Source organism: Geotrypetes seraphini, chromosome 8, assembly GCF_902459505.1.
Source record: "Geotrypetes seraphini chromosome 8, aGeoSer1.1, whole genome shotgun sequence".
Lineage (NCBI taxonomy): Eukaryota > Metazoa > Chordata > Amphibia > Gymnophiona > Dermophiidae > Geotrypetes > Geotrypetes seraphini.
Genome location: NC_047091.1, coordinates 123,324,575 through 123,350,296, shown reverse-complemented (window position 1 = coordinate 123,350,296; position 25,722 = coordinate 123,324,575). Strand labels below are relative to the sequence as shown.

At 43.3% G+C, this 25,722-nt stretch overlaps 1 protein-coding gene across 1 annotated transcript; it reads left to right on the top strand.

Moving 5' to 3' along the window:
* Positions 1-167: 167 nt before the first annotated feature.
* MED16 (mediator complex subunit 16) lies at positions 168-25,005 on the top strand. Its single transcript, XM_033956395.1, has 14 exons — positions 168-599; positions 716-823; positions 7,325-7,494; positions 8,846-9,277; positions 9,360-9,465; positions 11,608-11,763; positions 12,090-12,301; positions 12,453-12,659; positions 13,544-13,754; positions 14,352-14,485; positions 14,577-14,769; positions 15,709-15,925; positions 24,303-24,386; positions 24,707-25,005. Exons 1-14 carry the CDS (start codon positions 464-466, stop codon positions 24,831-24,833), a joined length of 2,493 nt encoding a protein of 830 aa, XP_033812286.1. The 5' UTR covers positions 168-463; the 3' UTR covers positions 24,834-25,005.
* Positions 25,006-25,722: the final 717 nt, after the last annotated feature.

The following is a 25,722-nucleotide window of genomic DNA, read 5'->3' as shown; positions in this document are numbered from 1 at the left end:
TTTTGAAGACAAAAAAAACTACAGCTGTCCACTTAAGAAGAGAATGCAAGATATTATGTATACCACATGTGTCCTTGAAAGTAAAAAAAAAAATAACTATTTTTTTACCCCTTTATCACTTGGAAGCGCACAGCATCCTGGGAAGGATCTATGTAAATTAAAAATAACGACGTCATAGGGGAGTCGGACGCGACGCAAAGGTGGAGAGATTTGGCGCTTGGGAGTGACGCCAACAAGACCCTGGGATTCTTTCCTCACGCTGTGGATTCTGATTCCTACTATAGGACAGATATGAGCAGACTGGTGCCGATTTCCCTCGTGGAAGCAGCAACGTGGCAGCCCTGTGGGCTGGGATTGCGGTGCCTAGTGCCTTAGTGGCCCCTGGCCTACCCTTTTCCCTGCTGGGCTGTACCAGCTCAGCACACCTCCTCACCCTACTAGTGTCTGGTTTATTATCTACGTAATGGATGTAGCCTATGTCTGTGAGTGGGACAGAATACCCAAAAGCAATCACTGTCCTTCCATCCCTTTGGTGTGTGCTTGGTCCTGCCGCAACTTAATAGCTTTTACCACAGATCTCAAAAATGAAGAGGAAAAAGGTATGTGTCAGGGTGGGCTGGCTGTTATTATATATAGTCTCTTTCCTCTGTGTCTGTATATTTCTAGGGCAGTGATCACAGGATTGTTAAAATCCCATATGTTCATTGTTTTCTAGATCTTACACACATGATTCATATTCTGGACACGGAGCACCCATGGGATGGCTATTCCATTAATTCTGGGCACAGTGAGCCCATCACCTGCTTGGAATGGGATCAATCAGGTAGAGTTCCCCATCCTTTTTCTGTGTGCCTGCAGCTACTGTCTTACTATTGAGGATCAGGCACAGATGACCTCTTTGGTCCTGCCCTGGGGTCTGACTGTTACTTAGTGTGATTGTTTTGAAGGGTTGTAAAGGATCTAAATATAGCCAAGGAAATGAAGCACTACTTTTTCAACAGGTGAAGTTAGTTTATTGTCACAAGGGGGCCTATTATGTAGTATTGGCTTAAATATAGGTTGTTGTTTTTTGTTTTTTTTAATTACTGATATACCACTTTTCTGTGGTACAGTCAGTATTTGTTTTCATGCTGCATACCAGGGCCAATGTAGAGATTCTTATAGTTCTGTAATTTCTGTCCTGAAACTTTATAGTACTGATAGCTGTAAAGACAGAGACAACAAACCCCAGGTCTGAATGCTAGCTTCTCTTGAACTTCATGGAAAAGAAGAAACTGGCAAGAAACCTTATTTTTTTTCCTGACTTTTAGTATTTTATTCTTGGTGGAATTCTGTGCAACGCACAGAATTTGCCACCCGCATAGAATTCTTCATATGCTGTGCAGAATTCTGCACAAACCTTGTTCTGCCCCTATCCTCATCTCCTCCTTCTCCCCCTACATGGGTCTGGCCTCTCTGACCAGCCCCCCTCGTTAGATCAGAAATACCTGATGACCTCCCAAAGAAGTGGCAAAGGCAGTAGTGTGAATGGGCTGCTTGCGGCCAGCCCCGCAAGGACCTTCCTCTGCTGCATCACTTCTGTAGATAGATGATGTGGTAGAGGGAAGGCCCTGGCAGAGCCAGCTGCAAGCTGCCTGTTCACTGTGCTGCCTCTGCCGGCCTTTGCCACCACCGCTACTCTGGGAGGCCCTGATCTCTTGGGGGATGGGGGGGGTGGATGGAGAGAGGTCAGACCCGCATGGGGGAGGAGGAGGAGAGGACGGGGAAATAGATGCTAGACCACAAATATATATATTTTTTTTTGGGGGGAGGGGAGAACATGGATGCTAGATCTGTGATGGGGGGAGAGGAGGGGACATGGATCCTGGACTGCAAGGGGGGAGGGACATGGATGCTAGACCTACAGGGGGAAGAGGAAAGGGGAGGGGACATGGATGCTAGATCCATAAGTAGAGAGGAAAGGGGGGTGAGAAGGAAGAGATGCTTGACCATAGAGGGAGGGAGAGATGTCAGGTCATGGGGAATAGGGACAAGGCAGGATTAATTCTTCAGTGGGCCTTAGGCATATAAGTACACTGGGCCCCTCTACCCACAGCCCTGCCTAGTATCTATCCATCCCATAGCTCCCCCTACCCACTCCCCACCCAGATAGCACTATAAATATTACACTGGACCCTAAAACACTATTACACCACCTAATGGAAAAAAAAATCTTTACACAGAAACTACATGCTAGAAGAATACCACATCTTGGTCACATAGACCCTCAACAAATATGAAATTAGGGACCACAGATCAGTAATAGTGATATAAAGGCAAGAAAATGAGCTGGAAATATAAAAAAAATCAGACTCGTATACAGCAAGTGAAATACGAGGTATCAGAAATGGGCTTTTCTAAAAGCTGACATATTCCCTTTAATAAATTAGTGTTTTCAATTCCGCCAATACCTTTCGGTTTTAGGGGGATTACAAAAGAATTGGTCTGGGCATACCCAGTGAGATTACAAGATAGATATAATTAAAAGAAGCATTAGGGTCTGGGGATATATTGAGGTTAGTTTGACTTGACAAATTTCCTGAATAACTTGGTTTTTTAAATTCTCTCCTGAAGGTTTTGTAGTTGGACATTGTGATCAGAGGGTTGGAGATGTGGTGGTCTAGTTTCGCTGCTTGGGTGGCTAGTAGGCTGTCATACATTTTCTTATGTTGTATCTCTATATAGCCACACTTGGTACTTGCCTGGACAAACTAGGCATAATTTCATACAGCTACGCAGATGACATCACCATACTCTCCTTTCAACCAACATACCTACAACACAACAAACATACTATACACAACACTAAAAACAGTGACAAAATGGATGACAGACCACAAACTAAAGCTGAACCAAAACAAACCTAAATTCCTGCTTCTCAAAAAAAAAACAACAACCCCCCACCAATAACAAACCTTGAAATAAACTCTTATCACATACCCTTTGCAACCCAATCTAAAACTGCTGGGAATAGTGATAGACAAAGGCTGCACCATGCAACTCCAAATTAACAAAACAGTTCAGAAAGCCTTTGCAATCATGCACAACTTAAGACAAATCCGAAAATACTTCAACAAAAAACAATTCAGACTCCTGGTCCAGTCCCTAGTTCTAGGACTCCTAGACTACTGTTAACATCCTATACCTGTCATGCCCTGCCAGCATGATAAAACAATTACAAGCTGCAAAATACAGCCCTCAGACTGATATAATTGTTGAAACAAATACGACCACATTACCACTGCCTTCCAAGACTGGCTCCCTGTATAAGCACGCATACTCTACAAATTCTACTGCATGCTATTCAAAGCCCTGAATGGCGATGGACTAACCAGGACTAACACATTCAGACCAGGTTACTATCTTGGAACATGGGAAGGGGATTACGAGTAGAACGGAAGAGGTCATAATGCCACTTTATAGAACAATGGTCCGACCGCACTTAGAATACTGTATCCAACACTGGTCTCCATACCTTAAAAAAGATATAACTGCTGGAAAAAGTGCAGAGGCGAGCCACGAAACTTATCAAAGGAATGGAAAATTTGACCTACAAAGATCGACTCAGGAAGCTAGGGCTGTTTACCCTTGAGAAGAGAAGACTAAGAGGGGATTTGATAGAGACTTTTAAAATATTAAAAGGATTTGATAAAATAGACCAAAAAGAAGCATTACTGAAATATTCTGATGTGACACGGACAAGAGGACATAGCCTGAAACTGAGTGGCAGCAGGTTTAGGACAAATGTCAGGAAGTTCTGTTTCACACAGCGAGTGGTGGGTGCTTGGAATGCTCTCCTGGAGGAGGTTGTGGAGGAGACTACTGTTCTGGGATTCAAACGCAAGTTGAATGCACACCTTCTTGCATATCATATTGAAGGATACGGTAAATCCAGGTCTCCAAAAAGGAGTACCTAAATGGGCCGCCGCGTGTGCGGATCACCGGACTAGATGGACCTCGGTCTGATCCGGTGAGGGCGTTTCTTATGTTCTTATGGTGTCTGCTTTTTTGTTCCAGAATTTGGGGGGGGGATGATTTTGACATGCTTCATAGGTTAAGCTTTGGTTATTTTGTTTGGGTTTGCCCTGTGGCCAGTTTATTTTGAAGGTGTATATTTAATGGTCTGACCAAAGGGATCAGGACGAGGCTCCGTTCATGGTGTGAATTTCTGGTGAGGTGTGGGATATCAAGTTGATGGCCTCTCTCATCTGTGGTTTGGGGGTCTAGAATCTTGAAAGATAGAAAGCCTTCTATCTTTCCTTAAAGCCCTGTTTGGAAGATTCGTCTTCAAGGTGAAAGTTTAGATCTCCTAAGATTAGGTTGTTTGCTGATGTGGGAGATTTTCTGAAGATAAATTCTTCAAATTCCAGCTTTGCAGTGTTCCATTTCTCTGGAGTTATGTAGCATAGGAGGTAGGTCATGGATCCCTTTAGTGTGGAACTTGATAATTGGCAGGCAAGTAAGTCGATGTGGGGGGGGGCTGCTGGAGGTTTTGTCTAGTATGTTTATATTTAGAGTGTTTTTTTCTATGATGGCTAGATATCCTCCATGTTTTTTGTCTCTGCAAACTACTTGTATTTTGTAGTCCTGCGGACAGACTTCAGTTATCCATGGATCGTTATGCCACAGGGCTTGTTTAAGGCAACGCTGTGACATAATATTGGACAATCATTAATTGTTAGACACTGGCATCTAATACAAGCTTTGGTGTTTCCCCTGAAGAAGTCCGTTGGTGTGAAACGGACTTGGTCTCCGTTGGGTTTAAAAGATAAGTGCTTGTTGTCAGTTACAATACAATTTGCCAGATTTAATGTCCTTTGTCACATTATGATTGTTGCCAGCTCTTTAAATTCTTGAATGAGAGAAAAGGGAATTGTTGAAATATATTCATATTATATAAAAATCATAAAATAATTTAAAAATATTTATTAAAATAAAACTATTAAAATACTTAAATTATTAAAATATCTCCACAGAGATTGTGATCAATGATGATATCCTAACCCCGAAATTGGTTTCCTTCTATTGATTGGAATCCAGGGATGTTTTGAGATCTTTTATCTTTGTTGGTATTAATTTGCATTGGATTATCAGAGAGTTCTACATTATATGATATTCTGAAGAATTTGTGGTTTGAACCCTCTGGTATAGGTTTCCACTTTTTTGTCAGTTCAGAAATATTGTGTCATAATAAACTATTTAAATTAACATGAGATCCATTGACGAATTTTGTTAACTCTAATTAGTTGGATTATGCCTTTATTTCCATTTTGATTTACACATCCTTGGAGGGAGGGGGGTAATATATTTTGTTGTATTCATTGATCGATTGTAAGTTCTGTGTATGACGTTAATTGTATGTATATATTTAATGCACTGTTCTCAAATTGAAAATTAATAAAGATTTATTAAAAAAAAAAAGAATGCTGTACTATTGGAGGATTCCTGCATTGCTGAAGAATTTCTGAAATTCTCTTTCTTTTAGTTAAATATAGGGGTCCTTTTACTTTTTTCTTCTACAAGCAGCCGGAGCCGCGTGTGGCCGCCTTCTCGTACCTGCGGCTGCGGTGACCATTTTTTCCCCCCCACAGTTTTGGCAGGTTACCCGTGGCTAGCCACAGGTAATATCCACCGTGTCATTCTCCTATTGTGCATGACTGCAAAGGCTTTCTGGACTGTTTTGTTAATTTGGAGTCTATCACTATTCTCAGCAGTTTTAGATTGGGTTGCAAGGGGTTTGTGATAGAGTTTATTTCAAGATTTGTTATGGTTGGGGTTTGTTGTTTTTTGGTTTTTTTTGAGACGTAGGAATTTAGTTTTGTCATGGTTCAGCTTTAGTTTGTGGTCTGTCATCCATTTTGTCACTGTTTCTAGTGTTGTGTATAGTATGTTTGCTGTTTTGGAGATATGTTGGTCGAAAGGAGAGTATGGTGATGTCATCTGTGTTAAAGAATGACATGGTGGTTGTTACCTGCAGCTAGCTGCGGGTAACCCGCCAAAACGGTGACCAAAAAAAAGGTCACTGCGAGATCGGGGACAAGGCCATTCACTGCCCCGTGGAGCGGTGAATGGTTAGCACGCGTGGTGAACGAGCTTGAACAGGCGGTGAAGAGAGTTCAATCTGGCAGCTCCCTCTCTCCCACCGGCTAGCCGGCCATGCATCTCCCTCCCTCCCTCCTTTTCCCTTACCTTCTCTTGTTGAAACTGGCAATTTCTATAAGGCTATGTGCTGTATTACAGCCGGAGCCTTGAAGTTGCGTCACATTGCCTGCTGGAAAAGTCTCCTCCGACGCAACATCCTGTTTCCGGTTGCATCGGAGGAGACTTTTCTAGCAGGCAACCCGACGCGACTTCAAGGCTCTAGGGTAAGGGAAAGGGAGGGAGGGAGGGAAATCCAAGGCTGGCCGGCAGGAGGGAGCTGCTGGACTGCCTGAAGGGTGCTGGGGGTGAGAGGATGGAAAGGAGAAGACGCTGGGGACGGGGCAGTGAAAGGGACAGCGGGGACAGTGACGGGGTGGTGAAGGGGTCGACAGAGACGGGGACGGGGCGGTGAAGGGTACGGCGGGGACGGGACGGTGAAGAGGATGGTAGTCCAGGGATGGGGCAGTCACGGGGACAGAATTTTTCCCCGTGTCATTCTCTAATCTGTGTAGCTGTATGAAGTTATGCCTAGTTTGTCCAGGCAAGTACCAAGTGTGGCTATGTAGAGATTGAAGAGTGTTGGAAATAGAGGAGAGCATTGGGGGACTCTGATTTTTCTTGTTTGTTATAACTCTATATCTCCTGGATTAGCGCGCATTAAATGCTAAGGTTCCTTGACTTTAGCACGCCTTAGTAAAAGGACCCCTTATTGCACTAATAGCTGCCCTAATTTGTTAGATTTTTCCTACTATTTAGCTTTCTTTTTTTTAATCTTTATTTAGTTTTTAATGCCAACAAAAAGTGCAATACAATTTATATACAAATAATGATCAATCAAGCACTTATAATCAATCGGTATCTATACAAAATATAAAAATTCCCTCCCCCATCCATCATTACCATCAGGAATAATACCAAAACAGTGACAAAGCTTTCTTAACAGTGACAAAGCTTTCTATTAAATTTAGACTTTAATGGTGAAGTTGAGAATTAGAGGAGTATTCTTTGTAAGAATATGTTGATTCTTTCTCTAAAGCTTTTAATATGCGATTCTCGCTAATCTGTTTGTAATTTGTCCTTCTCTTTATTCAATCTATGGGAGTGGGCCAAGATTTCTCCTAACATGATTGCTGTGTTCTGTTAGGTTCCAGGCTCCTATCTGCTGATGCTGATGGCTGCATAAAGTGCTGGGGGATGACTGACCATTTGGCCAACAGCTGGGAACACACTGTAGGGAGTTCAGTGGAAGGGGACCCTATTGTGGCTCTCTCCTGGTTACACAATGGAGTAAAGTTGGCCCTCCATGTGGAAAAGGTATTTGTTGGATTGCTGAACGAGGCTTTTACAGCATTCTTACTACGATTTTAAAAAGGGTTTAAAAGCCTGTTTGTTTCAGTAGGCTTATGGGACTGGGCTAGATGAGAATTAAAAATAAATTTTAGAGAACTGCAATTTGCAGTGAGCTTTGTACTGGATTTTATTGATTGTACTGAACTGTACATGTTTTTATTGGATTGTACTGGATGGTTTGGATTGTATGTGATTGAGATAAGAACATAAGAATTGCCACTGCTGGGTCAGACAATCGTGCCCAGCAGTCCGCTCACGTGGCGGACCTTAGGTCTATGGGTTTTATATTCTTTAGGATGGGATGGGATGGGCTTTTATCTGTCTAAAACAGTGGTTCCCAACCCTGTCCTGGAGGACCACCAGCCAGTCGGGTTTTTGGGATAACCCTAATGAATATGCATGAGAGAGATTTGCATTTAATGGAGGTGACAGGCATGCAAATCTGCCCCAGGCATATTCATTAGGGCTATCCCGAAAACCCGACTGGCTGGAGGTCCTCCAGGACAGGATTGGGAACCACTGGTCTAAATTCTGGAGTTCTTTTCCTATGACTACCTTTTTAAAAATATATTGTAAAACTCAGACTTTAATTTGTATTTTGATGTTTTTATTGTGAAGAGCGGATAATAAATTATCTTTCAGAACATCCGCAGTCTGTTGTTTTTATCATTGGATTGTTTTTACTGTGGAACATTAAGGGCTCCTTTTACAAAGGTACGCTAGCATTTTTAGCGCACGCACCGGATTAGCGTGCGCTGGCCGACAAAACTACTGCCCGCTCAAGAGGAGGCGGTAGCAGCTAGCGCGCACGGCAATTTAGCGCGCGCTATTCCGTGCATTAAGATCCTAGAGCACCTTAGTAAAAGGAGCCCTAAGTCGTCTTTTTGTTTTTGTTGTGTAGTAGTATATTAAATAAATCAAATCTGTAACCTGTCAGAGTCTAGCGTCCTAGCAGTGACTGATGTTCTGGGATAAGTTTAGCCGATGTCAATGAGTACAGTGTGCAACAGTACAAAAGACTGCTTGAAACAGAATTACATGAATGAAGTTATTGGTTGTCATTTTTAAGAATAATTCTAATTTTTCTCTGAAATTTATATATAGAAAACAGAAAGGGGGCTTTTCTTTTTTGACTCCGCTCAGTCTTGCAGTCTTAAACTCAGGACCAAGCAGAACTGATGAGTTTCTCTTTTTACAAAGTGGGCCTCAGTTTGCCATGGTTGAATGGATCTGTCTGGGGATTAATGCTCATTGAAAATTCCATTGTTCCTGACTCCACCTTTTTTTTCCCCCCCTTCCCCCTCCCCCTTTCCAGTCCGGTGCATCTAGCTTTGGGGAGAAGTTCTCCCGAGTCAAGTTTTCTCCCTCTCTCACTCTATTTGGTGGGAAGCCCATGGAAGGATGGATCGCAGTCACCATCAGTGGCCTGGTAACAGTCTCCTTATTGAAACCCAATGGGCAGGTGCTGACTTCCACAGAAAGCCTATGCCGCCTACGCTGCAGAGTTGCTCTGGCGGACATTGCTTTCACCGGCGGGGGTAACATTGTGGTGGCGACATCAGACGGCAGCAGCACCTCTCCCATCCAGTTCTACAAGGTGTGCGTCGGCGTTGTGAGCGAGAAGTGCAAGATTGACACCGAGATCCTGCCCTCGCTGTTCATGCGCTGTACCACGGACCCTGCTCGCAAGGACAAGTATTCTGCCGTCACCCACCTGAAGTTCCTGGCTAGGGACATGTCTGAGCAGGTGAGGTGTCTGTAGGAAGAAAGGCTGCCAGCACCCTTCTGCTCCCTTCCTCCTGCTCATCTCTGCTTTGCCTGTTTTGAAGGTGCTGCTGTGTGCTTCCAGCCAGATGAGTAGCATTGTAGAGTGCTGGTCCCTACGGAAGGAAGGACTCCCAGTGAACAACATCTTTCAGCAGCTGTCTCCTATGGGTGAGCTCTGTCTGTCCCAGGGGTTAACACTCATTGCTATCTGGTTTTCTTTCAATGCTAGCATGCATGGCTTCTCACCTGCTTATTTTCAGCACCCCCCTTCCCTCTAAGTTGTGCAGCAGTCCTCCACCTCAGTCCTGCCTGTGTGTGTGTGTGTGTGGGGGGGGGTGCTATTTCACTATCACATTTTCAATAGTGAGGGACTGGCTTCTGCTCATTATGACAGGGGTTGCCATACAACAGATTACGAATAACTGGAAAAATTGGAAGAGGCTGAATTACAGCTTTTGGTGGAACTCTTTATGCCACATATTCAAAATGGAAAGGATAATTGCTATACAGCAGGGACATTTTAAAAAATTTCAGGTTATTTGGGAGCCATTAACAAGATATTGTAAAGATTGAAATTATTGCATAGAATAAATATTCCCTTTTGTTCATATACGTCCAGGGTGGGGTGGGGAGTGGAAATATTTTATGATTTCTTTTGTTTATGATTAATTGTTGGGGTATAAGGGAGGGAGGAAATTTGATAAAAGCTATAATTTGATGATATAATAAGTATTGTTAAAGTATAAAATGATTGTACTTTGTGTTATACTTATTGTGAGTTTAAAAAAAAATGAATAAAGATTTACAAATAAAATAAAATAGTGAGGGACAGGCAAGCTGCTTGCTCCTAGTGACTGAAAACACAATATTGAAGCACCTCCTCCCTGCTGGCAGCAGTGTGGTTGGATGACTCCCATACTGCTTAGAGGGAACAGTGCCTCCTCTCCTGCTCAGGATAGTTTTCCTTAGTCTGTTAATGTTGTGGCTTGCTCCCAAGATGTTGCATTAGAGTCGTGGTGCTTTAGCTGTGTTGTTCATATTAATCCAGTGCTTTCGGGGCAGAGTTAATAACCTGATTATGTTTCTTGTACTTCTCCAGAACAGGACATGTTCTGCCCTCAATCTTTTCTTCTGTCAAGTGTGGCCCACTGCAGTTAAAAGCCACTTCTGCTAAAAATAAAAAGCCTAATGGGGCCGTGTAGGTGTAGAGTCACTGGGTTTAATCCGCTGATTAAAAGGTGAAGAATGGCTTTCTCCACAGACTATATGTATTGTCCATTAATGAGATCACATTATGTTCTGCTTGGTTTAATATCTACTTCATTGGAGAGACAAGAATGGGAGATTAAAGTGCTATAGCCCAGATAGCTGAGTAAGTCAAGTTCCAGTCCTCGGGAAGTGGGGTTGGATGTAGAAATGGGGGGGGGGGGGAGGGCTCAGTGGGACTTTGTTTATACATACCACATCTCCCTTAATTTTGTCTAGCAGAGAAATTCAATCTTTTCCGTCACAGCACCTCAAACCTGGAATTTACTTCAAATCAATATTTGAAAAGAATTAGATTTGGTTAGATTTAAAAGTAAGCTCAAATGCTTTCTTTTTAAAGATGCATTTGACAGCTGAGATAACCAGAACGTACGACCCGACTAAAGTTTTTTATAGATCTCATTATATTTACTACTCTTGCCTCCCTTCGTTTTTCCTTCCTAATGTTGTTTACCATATATGTTTTCTTTAACCTTATCAAAATTGTATCCCGTGTTTGTCTTAAGTTTTTTTAATTAAATTGTCAGTCTCCCTTTATTAACTTATGTTTATTATTATACTATGTACATCGTTTAGAATGTTAAATAAGCGATTAATCAAATATCGAATAAACTTGGAACTGATGCTGCTTCTGCACAGAAGGGTTTTATGGGGATTTTGTAATGGGGGAAGGGGGAGCAGAATCATTGGTCTCTAGGTAAAACATGCTTATAGCTAGAATGTCTTTTTGCTTTTTCCCCCTACCCCACCTTCATGAAGCAGCACAAAAACCCAGTGTTGCTCACCTTTTGGGGCCCAATCAAATCAAGATTCACTTTTGCTTAGCACCTCACTCAGTGGATATCTTTCAACTACCTCAGAATTCCCTACTCTTTCAGCTCCAGGTCAGCCCTCTGGGTGTGCTGTGACTCTCTTTGAATTGCTTTTTTTTCTTGGTGTCTGTTTTAATTTTTCAGAGTAGACTTTTCTCCTTTTTTTTCCCTGGGGAAGCTGATGGGAAACGGAGTAAATAGCTGAAGGCGTTAACATATTTTTCCATTAAAGTTGGAGACAAGCAACCAATGATCCTGAAGTGGCGTATCCTGTCAGCAACCAACGATCTGGGGCGCGTGTCAGCAGTGGCTCTACCCAAGCTGCCTGTCTCCCTCACCAATCCAGACCTGAAGGTGGCCAATGATACAAAGTTCTGCCCTGGATTAGGTGAGGAGGCATTATCGGCTTTTCTTTCTAACACCCATAAAATCTGCTTCCAACCAGACACAGCCAGGCCACTGGTTCTCAACTAGGCTGGAGTCTTCTTGCTGATGCAGCAGCAGGGTGCAGTTCAGCTATTTTGAAGAACAGTCAGTGGTTCCATTCAGAAGGTCCTGTTATGATTTGGCAAAGTTCTACACAAACGCCTGGCTTGTCTATACTCTGGTGGAAACCTTGTTCTGTTCATTTCTCTGTAGGTGAAAGGAGGGTTATGTGAGAGCCCAGCAGAAGCTTTTCACATGTTGGGGTGTTTTGTTTTTTTTTGCTTTCAGGCCTGGCCTTGGCTTTTCACGATGGCAGTGCCCACATTGTGCACCGCCTATCTCTGCAGACCATGGCGGTGCTCCACAGTAACTCCTCCCAGCGCTCTGCAGATGAGCAGGCAGTAAAACGCCAGCGCACAGCTGGCCCCTCTGTTCATTTTAAGGCCTTGCAGCTGTCTTGGACCTCCCTTGCTCTGGTGGGAATTGATAACTATGGAAAAGTAAGTGGCAGCCAGATCACTGCCAAGCTACAGGAAAGCCTCCTAAAAGGTTTTCTCACTGTGTGGGTTTGTGGTGGTTCTTTTTACCAGATGGAGTGGGGATCTAGGCGTCTTGCTTGGCAACACTGAGTGTTATTTGTGTCCTCTGCAGTTGAGCATGATGAAGATCTCTCCATCCTTGGGCCATGCATTGGACATGAACACGTCGCTGCGCCACCTGCTGTTCCTGCTAGAGTACTGCATGGTGACAGGCTATGACTGGTGGGACATCCTGTTGCATGTGCAGCCCAATATGGTGCAGAACTTGGTAGAGAAACTACATGAGGAGTACATGCGTCAGAATGCAGCCTTGCAGCAGGTGAGTAATCGAATTGGTCAGGCCTGGGAGGAGGCTCCCCAAGCAGGAACTTCATGGACGCAGAGCCTTATGTCTGCCTCTCTTTGGTGCATAGCAGAAATGACCCCTTTCATATTTTGTGAGCTTGTGTTATTTATATGAGTTCTGCTGTTGTCCTTTCCAAAATTAACTGGGACTATAAGCACTTTCTGGGCCTGGAACAGTGCCTGGGATCTCGGTGGTGCTGGCTTTCCAATGATGGCTGTGTCCAGAAATGAGAACATGTATTTTTTTCTGTGTAGAGTTTCATTCCTGATCCAATTGCCCTGCCAGATGTTTTCATTGTACTTTCAAAGAAAAATGGGGAGACCCTATGATCCGCAGTGAAAACAATCCACCAATGAAAACAAAAACTGTGGATACAGATGTTCTGGAGATAATTTATTAAACACTGACATATAAAACCATGAAAATTCAATTTAAAAAGTATAATGATAAAAAATACTGTGATAATACGGTTGGATTTTTATCACAGTATTTTTTATCATTGTACTTTTTTAATTGAATTTTCATAGTTTTATATGTCATTGTTTAATAAATTATCTCCAGAACCTCTGTATCCACAGTTTTTGTTTTTATTGTACTTTCTAAAGGAAGGAAGTGTTGTGTTTGTATGTACCTGTCCCTCAGCCTCATCCCCAAGAGCTCTTCCGTTATTGTGTTGTCATGAAACTTTAAGGGTATGTCAAGGGAGTGGGGGTTTCAGATCTGCATACATATGCATCCTGGAGAGTGCTGGAAAGTTGGTGGGATTCCAGGTGGAAGGTCTTGACTGCTGTAGTTTGGTGTAAAGGATTAGTTGAAGGTGCTTTCTCATTTCCTGCCTAATCTCTTTTTCTAACTAGGTCCTTTCTACCCGGATTGTAGCCATGAAAGCCTCTCTTTGCAAACTCTCGCCCAGCACCATTGCCCGTGTCTATGACTACCATGCAAAGCTTTTTCTCATTGCCATCAGCTGTACTCTGAAGTCTCTGCTCCGCCCACATTTCCTGAATACACCTGACAAGAGCCCTGGGGACCGGCTGACTGAGATCTGTTCCAAGGTTACAGACACAGGTAACACAAATTGTCTTTCCTAACTTCTGAACTGCTACATTACTAAAGAAGGTTTACCGTTAAAATGCTTCTTCCGATTTGAACAAAACAAGTTAGAGATGTTCTCACTTGTCTTTCTTTGTTTTCAGAATTGGGCAGAACTTGGCTTTTATCTTTCCTAACCAGACATATATACCTTATCTTCTGTCTCTGCTTTTCCTCATTGAGATGACCTTATGAATACCAAGGGTTGGTGGTGCTGTGCCAGGATCTATATGAGTGAGGCCTTTACTTGGGCCCCGTCACAGCACCATCAACCTCCCTTCCCTCCACCACCAAGTCTAACATTTCTCCCTCTTGCATCTCTTTCCAACCCCATGCAGGATCTGTTCCCTCTCTACCACCACATCCAACATTTCTTCCTCATCTCTCTCACCCCCATGCATCTCTACCTCACTCCTCTCCACCACCATACCCAGCAATTCTCTTCTTTCTTCCTTTCCCCATGTGCATACACTCTTTCCCTCACTCCCTTCATTCTGTGTCCCAGGTTTTCATGCCACCAATCCCCACAGGAGTTCAGCTGGTAAAAGGCTCATCTTTGTGCTCGTATTTCAGATATTGATAAAGTGATGATAAATCTGAAGACAGAGGAGTTTGTCTTGGAAATGAATACCCTTCAGGCTCTGCAGCAGCTCATCCAGTGGGTAGGGGACTTTGTGCTTTATCTGCTGGCCAGCCTGCCCAATCAGGTAAAAGCAAAACCCAGGCAGAGGCGGGGGAGGTTGCCTTCTGAGCACCATCCTTCTCTGACTACATTCGTTTTCCCTTTCTGTATTGTAGGGGTCCCCTATGCGCCCTGGTAATAGCTTCTTAAGGGATGGTTTTTCACTGGGCATGCTGCGAGAGCTGATGGTGGTGATTCGCATTTGGGGTCTTCTGAAGCCTAGCTGCCTCCCCATCTACACGGCGACCTCTGACACTCAGGACAGCATGTCGCTACTCTTTCGTCTGCTCACCAAACTGTGGCTATGCTGTAAGGCTCTTTGTACTGGAGCAGTGAGGGTTCATTCTCGGTCCTCTTCCAGACTAATACATAAAACCTTGGTTGTTATCTGTCACATCATTGACCTTTATTGGATGCTTGGTATCCCAGTGGAGACAATAGTTTAAAAAAAAAAACAAAAACCAATAACCCTAGACGAAGCACAAGGGAAGTCCAGATAGCTTGGGTGTGTGACATTGGACCAAGAACTAAACAGGGATAGTAGAGAATGACACGGTGACAAAATTTATCACCGTTCCCATCCCCGCGGATAACTGCAGGAAACCATCCTGTGTCATTCTTTAGTGTCTTTCTCAACCTCAGTCCTTCTACACCAGCATTCTTAATGCAAGGCTTGAGGATCAGTGGTTTGGCCCATTCATACTCTGATTCTTCGCTCTCTTCTTAAAGAATGACATGGAGATGGTTTCCCGCAGTTAATCTGCGGGGAAAGGAATGGTGATGAATTTTGTCCCCGTGACATTCACTACTGGATAGGTCTGTGATCCTTCTGTGACATCATCTTTATTTCTAAGTTCCCATGCCCCACTTTCTCCCACCTCTTTTAGCACCACCCTCTTGTCAGGCATTTTACACCTGCATTATTTCAGGCTTGACACAGCAGCTCCTGAAGCAGCTCCTGAAGCCTGAAGCCTGTATTGCTGTCTTTTGACTGAGAAGGCAACCAATACATGCCAGCCTAAACTGCTACCCTGCAGGATGAAGTCTGCATAGCAGGAAATTGGAGGAACAGCACTCGCTTCCATCAGTTCTACATATTCTAGTGTACAACACCTGCTGCCCTTAGTTCTGTAGTAAGGCAGGAACCCCTGTGCGCACAGCACCCTCTGCCCTCAGTGAAGCAGGTTCTGCAGTAAAACAGTGACCCTTGTGCATTCTTAACAGCTGCATCTTTTATGTGACTTTCAGCTCGTGATGAGAATCACCTGAGTGAGCCAGACGATGCCCTGATTGATGAGTGCTGCCTTCTTCCCAGCCAGTTGCTCATCCCCAGCATGGACTGGTTGCCCATCAGCGACAGTCTTGTTAGCAAGTTACAGAGCAAGCAGCCCCTGCGTCTGCAGTTTGGGAAGGCTCCTAATCTCCCCAGCCACATTATGGGCTCACAGGTTGATGTCATTGCAAGGTATGAAATGCCAATAAGAGACTTCTGGAATGGGCCAAAGAGTCTGCGAGAGCTTCAGTCCTGCAGTTTCCTTGAGCTGGGTTGGAATTAGAGAGCTGCACGGGAACAGGGTCGATGGGAATCCTGTGGAATCTGCGTGAATCACACAAGAAATCCCTGGAGGTCTCTCCCTCCCCCCCCCCCCACTGGGTTACGAGGATGGAAGTACCTCTTCCGAGGCTTCCACGGGAATGTATGTGCTTCCAGACCAGTTCCAAGACATCCAAGTACCGCCGTCTCCTTCCTTCCATCATAATTCAGGCAGCCACATTTACTGTCTTCAAAAAGCCGTGGGCAGCAGTTCCTACACGCTGCCTGCAGCTGACCTGGAAGCCTTTCCTCTGATGCTGGGATTTTGCATCTGAGAGAAGGCTTCCAGGTCCACTGTGGGCTGCCCATGGCTTTTTGAAGACAGCAAATGCAACTGTCTGAATTATGAAGAATGAAAGAGGAGGCGGTACTTGTATGTCTTGAGGCAGGTAGACTCCTGCGGGGAGGGGTGGTGCGCAAATTTGGGACATAGAATGGAGGGAGTGAGGGAAGGGAGTGTGCACCTAGGGAAAGGGAGAAAGAAGAGAATTGTTGGGCATGGTGGTGGAGAGCAGTAATGTAGAGATGCATAGGGAGAGAGAAATGAGAGGAAGAAACGTGGTAGAGAGGGAACAGTGGGACAGATCCTGCATGGGGATGGAAAGGGATGCAAGAGGGAGAAATGTTAGACATGGTGGTGGAGGAAAGGGGAGGAGATGTGGCGTGGGACTGGAGATTGTTATAGAAGGAGAAATGTTGGGCTTGGGGGAGGGATGAGAGAGGGAGAAATTTTGGATGTGGCAGTAGAGGGGGGTTGTAGAGATGCATCCTATATCCAGTATCTATTTATTTTTCCCACTCCCTGTGCAGCAAAGGAGGGAGTGTGAGAAAGAGAGAGATGGTGGACATTGGGAGAGGAAGAGATGTGATGGACATAGGGGGAAAAATAAATCTCCAGACAACAAAGGTGAAAAAGCATTTAATTTAATGACTGAAATATGTTAACTTCGTGTATAGTAGATGTCTTTAATGTTATGATTGTAGCAGTTTTCCGGGTCTCACCGCATCTGGGTAGGTAGAACTGATGCGACGAGACCCAGAAAACTGCTACAATCATGATGCCAACTGTGGAAGCCTAAGAGAATGTCTTTGTATTGTGTTTTAATAGAAAAGGAAATGCATTCCTATTTTTTATTTCTCCAGTATTGAAGTACTTGCTGAGTTTAACTTTTTGGGGCTCCCAGTTCAATTTTTGTTTACTTATATTTTTGTTTCTAATTAATGTGGCCCCTTCTGTATTTGGTGAGGGTCTGTTAGCGTGATAGTAATGGGATCTTGTGCCATTATCATTTCAACTTATAGCATCACAAATTATGGCAATATGTTGAAAAAACTCTTACATCCAGCCCAAATATGTTACAACATCCAAACTAATAGGCTCTGGATAAATAATGCTTTGTGTATCTCAAGGAAGCCTCAGCCCCACCTCTCCTCCGCTTTATAATCTCACAACCGCGGGAAGCATTACATGGTGCCTCATCATTGGCCGTCCCCGGTAATGTGCTTGGAATAGTTATTATTATTTATAATACTTAATGGTTTTCAATAAATATCCAATATCAAAATATGTAAAAATATAAAATGCTTAGTACTTAGCTTTAAACTAGCTTTAAATTTGCTTCGTGGTCAGCCAAACCTGGGAGTCAGACCCGACATGTTTCGCTCGAAGAGCTGTATCAAGGGTCTCCCGAGGCTGCCGTTGTCATCCGACTCCAATTTTAATCTCCCATTCTCCAGTACTCTGTCCCTCTCTATCCTCTTAGTCCCTCTCCTTTATCCTTCATTGTAGTTCCTTTCCTCTTAATTCTGTAAACCATGCCGAGCTCTGCGCTTGCGGAGATGGCGCGGTATACAAACCTAAGGTTTAGTTTAGTTTACAGTATATTTTATATTTACATTAGGGACTGGCAGAGACCCATTTACAAAGTATGTATTCTTCCCAATTAATATTTCCAAATTAATAAAGTGTCTTTGCTTACTTGTAAATGGATCTCTACCAGAGCCTCTAATGTACTTCAGAAGCATAATTAAATGAAATAACACTACTTCTAAGGAAAGAAGTGATGTCACAGCTGAAGATGGCAGCTTGAAGCTGGAGCTCCATCGAAGCTAGGCATCTTTGTAGACATTTGCAGTAGTGTAAGTTCCTTTTGCTCCCCAGACCTCTGTTTGCCATCTCAGCATGGCTAGTTGTAAGAAGCTGGAGAAAGTTAAATATACAGCAGAGTCCAGGCACTATATGCCGTCAGAATTGCTATCGGACGCTGTGGAACAACAAAAAATGGCATCTGCTGACCAGATCTTGGATATGAAAGATTCTGTAGATCAAGATGATTGCAGCCACGGAATGACTTAAAAGTGAAGTTGTGTTGTGGTTTAAAGAGCTGAAACATGATATTGCAGGCACGTGCTGAGCAGGCAGAGGGACGACTAGCACTTCATCAGTTATGGTTGCAAGCGTTGCAGACTGATCGGCGACAAGAGGCAGCATCTCTGGCGACTATGCGGGAGCAAATTGAAGACCTTTAAAAATAGGTCCCACAAGTACAATTTGTGGTTTAGGTTTAGGGGGATTCCCAAAGTGGCTGCTTATAAAGACTGTGCTTAAGTAATAAAGGAAACTTGTGAAGATATCATGAAGACTGAACCCAATAGTGAGCATGTTATCTTACTATAATGAGAGCACACCGCGGCCTTGGCCAAATGAGGGAGGGATTCCCCCTGGAATATCGTGGTCTATTTGGAACACATCCTTCATAAGGCCCAGCAACAAAGAGAACTAATATGGAAAGATGTAAAGTTGGCTATTTTTCAAGACCTTACTTGGTCATAGTTTTTAAAGAGATGCTCTTTTTGGGAGGTCACCCAATACTTGAAGGATGGAAGATTCAAATATCACTGGATATTTCCTTGTGCCCTGTTCGTGATGGTGAACGGAAAAATCATGAAAGGTCAAAATAGTAGAGGAAGCCTAGGTGGTGGTCTTTAAGGACTTGGGCTGCCCTCCCCCACCCTTTGCGACCTTCGAAGGAGAAGGAACCTTCTAGAAATTCTGCATGGTAGATGGTAATGGGAGGTCGTAAAAAATCTACAAAATCAGTGAACTGATTTTTGGTCAATGCTAATTTTTTCTTCCCTTTTTCTGTTTGTGGGAACTTATGCCATATCTTTACTTAGCAGTATGTATATGATTAATGTTCTGGGTTGTTATAATCTGAGAGTATGTGAGGGGCAGGGGGATTTTTTGGGGTGGTAGAATGGTTTGGGGCCTTGCATAGTAATTCCTGGGCCTCCCGATGCCCCCGGGCCTTCCTGGAGGCATGTGTGTATGTGTGATTCTGTGGTTGACAGGGTGAATGGGGTTAGCGTATGAGTGGTTTGGTATGCTAGTTAGAGCAATATTGATGTGCTGTCTTCCTATCAGGGTAGGTGATCCGAGGGGTGAGGGATCAGCATACATACTGAGTATAGGAAAGTAGGGGGGATGGAGATTAAGCATAAAGATATAATTGGGAAGGATGTGGGAGTCCAAACCTTGCAGGTGGGTACTTGGAATGTTAATGGTTTAAAATTTGATGTGGAGAAATGCAGTGGGTGTGAAAAGTGATGAATACCTTGGAAGGACACCACAGTGTCAAGAAAGATCCTCTTCGAGAGAGAAGGTTTATTGAGAGTTCTCTATTGTGTATAAAGAATGTTTTGGCAAATGGGAGACTACAGTAACTATATAAGTGTTAGGGCCGGTTGCACTCAGATAAGTGGCTTGTTGGGTTCCCCCTTGTTATTTTAGAAATTCCTGTTGGCATTGGTTTTCTTTAATTGTAGTTGATTAAGAGCAGAACAGACTTGACTTCGTTAGGGAGTATCCCATGCCCCTCCTCTTTCTTTTTTCTGTTCTACTGGCTGATAACTGCTTTGGTACGAACTGATGAGCAGAGCATAGTGCAGAGATAGGTCAGGCAGAACCAAAAAATGTAGATGACACCTTCTACACAAACTTGTGAATAGAGGTGAATAACCCATTAGTTCTTGATTCATATGCCTTTCTAGTAGAAAAAAGATTATTAAGATAAGAACCTAATCTTCCCATGATATAATGTGTACCTGGGAACTTTTATATAAAGTTCATTGCAGTGCCCCCTATGCCCCACTTCTCTGCTGAGATGTCTATGTTTTTGTTTGAAAATGGCCCTTAAAGATGTGTTAAGCACAAAAGTGTCTAAAATAGGGCAGTTTTTGAACCAAAAAGAAACGTTTTTCTGGTTTGAAAATGACCATGTTTGCAAAATGTCCAAAATCAGATTTGGATGTCATATTGAAAATGCCCTTCTCTATGTGATTAATTGTGCATTTAAAAATTTTACTTTTTCTCCACCCCAAACCGCTGAACTCAAGACCATATCGCCCATTATTTGAATTTATCATCTCACCTTCCCTTTTGAATTCCCTTTTCTCAGCTCTAAAGCGTCAACATTTTCTTCCCCACTCTGTCTGTGTGCATCTCGTCTGCTTCTCCTACTCTTGTCCATATTCTCTTGTTCCTTTTTTTGCTCTCTGCTGGGGTTATCGATACCAATATTGTTTCTCTTAATCAACTCTCACCTTACTCATTCAGGTCACACCACAATATCTCTAATCATTTCTGTTCTTCTCCTCCCCCTCTGCCTTTCTCATGTGCCTTGAGGAATGTCCCCTCTGTCTCCCAACAAGCTTGCTTACATCCATGACCCCTTTATCTCTCGAACTCTCTACCTGCTTGCATTAACTGAGACCTGACTCTACTTCAGCTGCCACCGTTGTCAAGGAAGTTACCTTTTTTCCCATACCCCTCGTCCAGTTGGTCACAGAGGTGGTACTGGATTGAAACTCAACCCCTTCCTCCACCTCGGTCTCGCTGCTTTTCTTCCTTTGAAGTCTACTCCACGGTCTCGCTGCTTTTCTTCCTTTGAAGTCTACTCCATTTATCTATTCGCTCCCCTATTTCTCTGAGTAGCAGTCATTTATTGACCCCCCTGATAAGTCCCTTTCTTCATTCCTCACTTACTTTGACTGCCGGCTTTCCTTCTTTGTTGAACCTTCATCCCCTTCCCTCATTATTGGTGATTTTAACATTCACGCTAATGATCTCTTCAACCCTTGTGCTTCTAGGCTCCTAGCCTTAAGATACTCATTCAATTTTCAGCTGTGCTCCACCACTCCTATGCGCCAGAATGGCCACTGCCTTGATCTTGCCGTCTTCTCCTACTGTTCCATTACAAATTTCTCCACTGCAGTTCTTCCCCTTTCTGACCATCATCGGATAACTTTCACCAGTCATCACCCTTCCCTTCGGACCCGGCCAATCTCCACAAATACATTTAGGAATCTTTTAAGCTTGCACTCTCTCCACCACTGTTTCATCCCTCCTCTCAACCAACGTAACTTGGAGAAATTTAAGAGTAAATTAAAGAGCTTTCTTTTTAAAGACGCTTTTGATAATTAGCTAGCTAGTTCCCTAGCTAATTTTAATTTTACTACATTACCTTATTGAAGCATTTTAACTTCCCCTACATCATGTATTTTCCTAAACATCTTGCTTACTTTCAAATAATTTGTAGTTCTTCCCTTCCTTTCCTTGTGTTCTTAAGTTTGTCAAGTTTGTTAGTGTTGTAAGACTTAGCTCTTTTTATGCGTTGTATTGTTTCCTAAAACTTTGTAATTTTATCACTATGTACATCGCTTAGAATAACGATTAAGCAATTAAACTTTAAACTTAAACTTGAAACTTGACTATGCTCTACAAGTCTGTCAATGAGGCTGTCTCCTCTTATAATACCATCCCCTCATCTGCTCTAGATATCCTCTCTCCCCCCAGTCAAACCCCAGCCCTGGCTGACCTCTAAAATCTGCTACTTAAAGGAACCTGTGCCAAGTCTGCTGAACGTCTTTGGCTCAAATCACGCATTCATGCTAACTTTGTACATTTCAAATTCCTTCTGACCTCCTTCGAGTCTGCTCTTTCACTCGTCAAACAAAACTACTACGCTCAGCTCAATTAAGGGAGCTGACTGTTCCTACTCTTAAGCAGGGGGAGCATTTTCTTGTGCTGGTCCGGACGCTTGCAATCGTATTCCTTTTTATATTAGAAAGCAAAAGGATGTACAGTTAAACCTTGGATTGCGAGTAACTTGGTGTGTGAGTGTTTTGCAAGACAAGCAAAATGTTTTATTACATTTTAACTTAATAAACGAGTGAGGTCTTGCAATACGAGTACATTCAATATACACGCATCACAGCTGAGCCGATGGTTCTTCTCTCTCTGACGCTGCGGGAATGTAGTGACTGTTCTAAACAAGCGATGTCTTCCAATACAAGTACGTTCAATATTTTATATTAAAGTTTTGGAGCTGTGGAACGAATCGTCTTGAGTGTCCATTATTTCTTATGGGGAAATTTGCTTTGATATGAGTGTTTTGGATTATAAGCATGTTTCCAGGAATGAATTATGCTCGCAAACCAAGGTTTTACTGTAACTATATTTAAGAAGCTTTTGAAGAGACATCTTGCTTGCAAAATGAAATATGGGTGCTAAGTACTTATCTGCTTATTTTGTATGATATGTGGATGAAATTTATATATGTCTGTATTTTATGGTGATCTTATAATATTTACTGTGAATGTATTACTGTAACCCACCTTGCTAAAGGGGGGCTATAACTAAATAAACTGTAAACTATTTGATTAACTCGGCTCCAACCATCGTTGTCTCTTTGCCACATGGAACTCTCTACTCAAAGTGCCCTCCCTGACTATAGCTGAGTACATCTCCACCTCTCCCTTTCCTAGCCCACTCTGTCAACTCTCCTTCTTTCCCTGCCGCCTTTATTTCCTTTCCTGAAATCACTGAAGAGGAAACTGTAGCTTGTACATTTTCTTTCCTCCTCCAAACTCACCACCTGTTGCTCCGATCCAATCCCCACCAATCTACTTGGCACTATCTCTTCTATTGTCATCCCTTCCATCTGTCACATCCTTAATCTATCACCTTCCACTGCAACTGTCCCTGAAATCTTCAAACATACCACTCCTCAAGAAACCTTCACTGGACCCTACATGCCCTTCCAACTATTGCCCCATCTCCCTCCGCCCCTTCTTATCCAAGCTACTTGAACGTGCTGTTCACCATCATTGCCTTGACTTTGTCATCCCTAGTGAGTAAATTCAGGGGGGCGGATATTTGGCAGGGGCAAACTCGATGGGCTATGGCCCTTTTCTGCCACCATTTTCTATGTTTCTATTCTTGACCCACTTCAATCAGGGTTTTGCTCCCTGCACTCTACAGAAATTGCCTTTGCTAAAGCTCCTAATGACCTGTTCCTGGCCAGATCCAAAGGCCACTATTCTATCCTCATCCTTCTCAATCTGTCCAATGCTTCTAACACTGTAGACCACCATCTTCTTCTCTATATCCGGCCCTCACTTGGATTTCAGGGCTCTGTTCTTTCTTGGTTCTCTTCTTATCTTTCACATTGCACCTTTAGTGTATGCAATGGTGGATCCTCCTCCACTGTTGTCCCACTATCAGTTGGGGGTACCTGGGACTTCCTCTTTTTTTTCCATTTATGCTTATTCCCTTGAAGCACTGATCTCCTCCCATCGTTTTCAATATCACCTCTATACTGATGACACCCAGATCTATCTCTCTACACTAGAGATCTCTACTGGACTCCAGGCCCAAGTCTCAGCCTGCCTGTCCAACATTGCTGCCTACCTCTCTTTTCCCCCCACTCTCTGTCTCAGTGGCTAACACTCTCATCAACTTGCAGCCTCAGGGTCATCTTTGACTCCTTTCTATTTCTTCACAAATACAACAGACTGCCAAAGTTAGGAATTTCTATGAAATATTCTACATGCTTCTCTCCTCTCCACTTCTTCCTGCCCTCCATTGTCCTCTCTACCCTCTTCTAACCCCTTCCTCTTAATGTCGCCCAGGTATAGGTATGTGTGACGCACAAATGGAAGAAATAAAAATAAATAAAATAAAACCTGTCATATCTTTCTCTATAATAGAAAACTGAACAAGGACAATGGGAATCCCAGAGTCCACAGGGATCTGTTCATGCAGGGCAGGCTTTCTATTTTCCCCACCCCCCCAACACAAAGCATACTTCCCTGGTCAATTCCCCTCCATGTCTCTTCCCCTCTGATGCACCTCTGACTCTCTCTGCTGAAAACTCTCTTGAATGCTTTCTATGTCATTTCCTTTCAGGGCACCTGGACAACCAAGACTTGATCATCTGAGGCGACTGCATCTAGGAGTATTTCCCACAGAGGAATGCAAAGCTTGCACAAGGTAAGTTGTGGCCTTTGCCCCATTTCCCTCTGCACAAGGTAGAATGGATACACACTCCTGGAAGTCTCTTTACATAAAAGTCCCATGGTTTCTGTGTATTTTATATATGTTCACTTGTGATCCACCTAGAATAAGTAGATAGTATGGAAAGGAAATTTTTGCAAATAAACTATATCTTGCTTGAGGAAAACAAAATATAAACTGGGACAGTCCTGCAAATCAGCAGTGTGACAAAGGTCGCATCTCTGTTCAGTGTATTGGAGAAACAGCCCTGCAATGCAAGGGTTAATCAACACCTCCTGTTGTTGTGTCATCAACAGATGTGGCTGTGTTACAATGCTCAAATCTCCCAACAAGACCACAGCAGTGAAACAATGGGAACAGCGTTGGATCAAGAACTGCCTGTGTGGAGGGCTCTGGAGACGGATACCCCTCAGCTGTTCCTGAGCCCTGGCTCTCTCTGCTCCTCTTCCTAAGAACTTGTGATCACACTGTATGCTCTTTCATAAGCCGCAACTCTGGCTGCTGTGAGCCTGGCATAGATTCCTCCAGCCTTCTCTGTCTGCTGGGCAGCACTTGTACATACAATGTTTTTTGTAATAAAATTTTTTTAAAGCTTTTGGAGTATCCTGTTGCCAAGAGCTGGAATAGGCCCTTATTCTGTTCTACTTCACTGTGCTCTGTCAGGAAGAGGGCATCCGTGCTAGGGCCATGTGAACTGGATGCTACTGGCGATGTGGGCAGGAGGCACAAATGGATCCTGACTGTCCTGTTTTCTCTTGTTTAAGTGAGAATGTTGTGATTGCAGTGGCGTACAGTGAAATTTATATCAGGGGATTTGGTAGATAAGCTAAAACAGGGGTGACCAACCTCGGCCCTTGCCTAGTCAAGTTTTCAGGATTTTCACAATGAATATGCATGAAATCTGTTTGTATACAATGGAGACAGTGCATGAGCCCCTGGCCCACAAACTGCAGGTCAAACAAAACACAGCAATAAGTCTCATATTGGAACTGAAAAAAATATGATTCAATCTCAAACAACTACACTGGCTACCTGTCCCAGCATGAATAAATTTCAAAATTTCCTGCAAAACGTTTCACATGCTAAACAGAAGCTCTGCCACACCACTCAGTCACTTATTCTCCTCGGCATGGCCCTCTTCACACAGAAATCTCAACAAGCTCCAGCTGAACCTCCCCTCGGCAAAAAACCTCAAGTACAAATGCATATTTAACACCATGTTCACATATATTGGTATAAAAGCATGGAACAGTCTCCTAACAATCATCAGAACCGAGGAAAACTACCTCGCGTTTTGAAGGAAGCTAAAGAT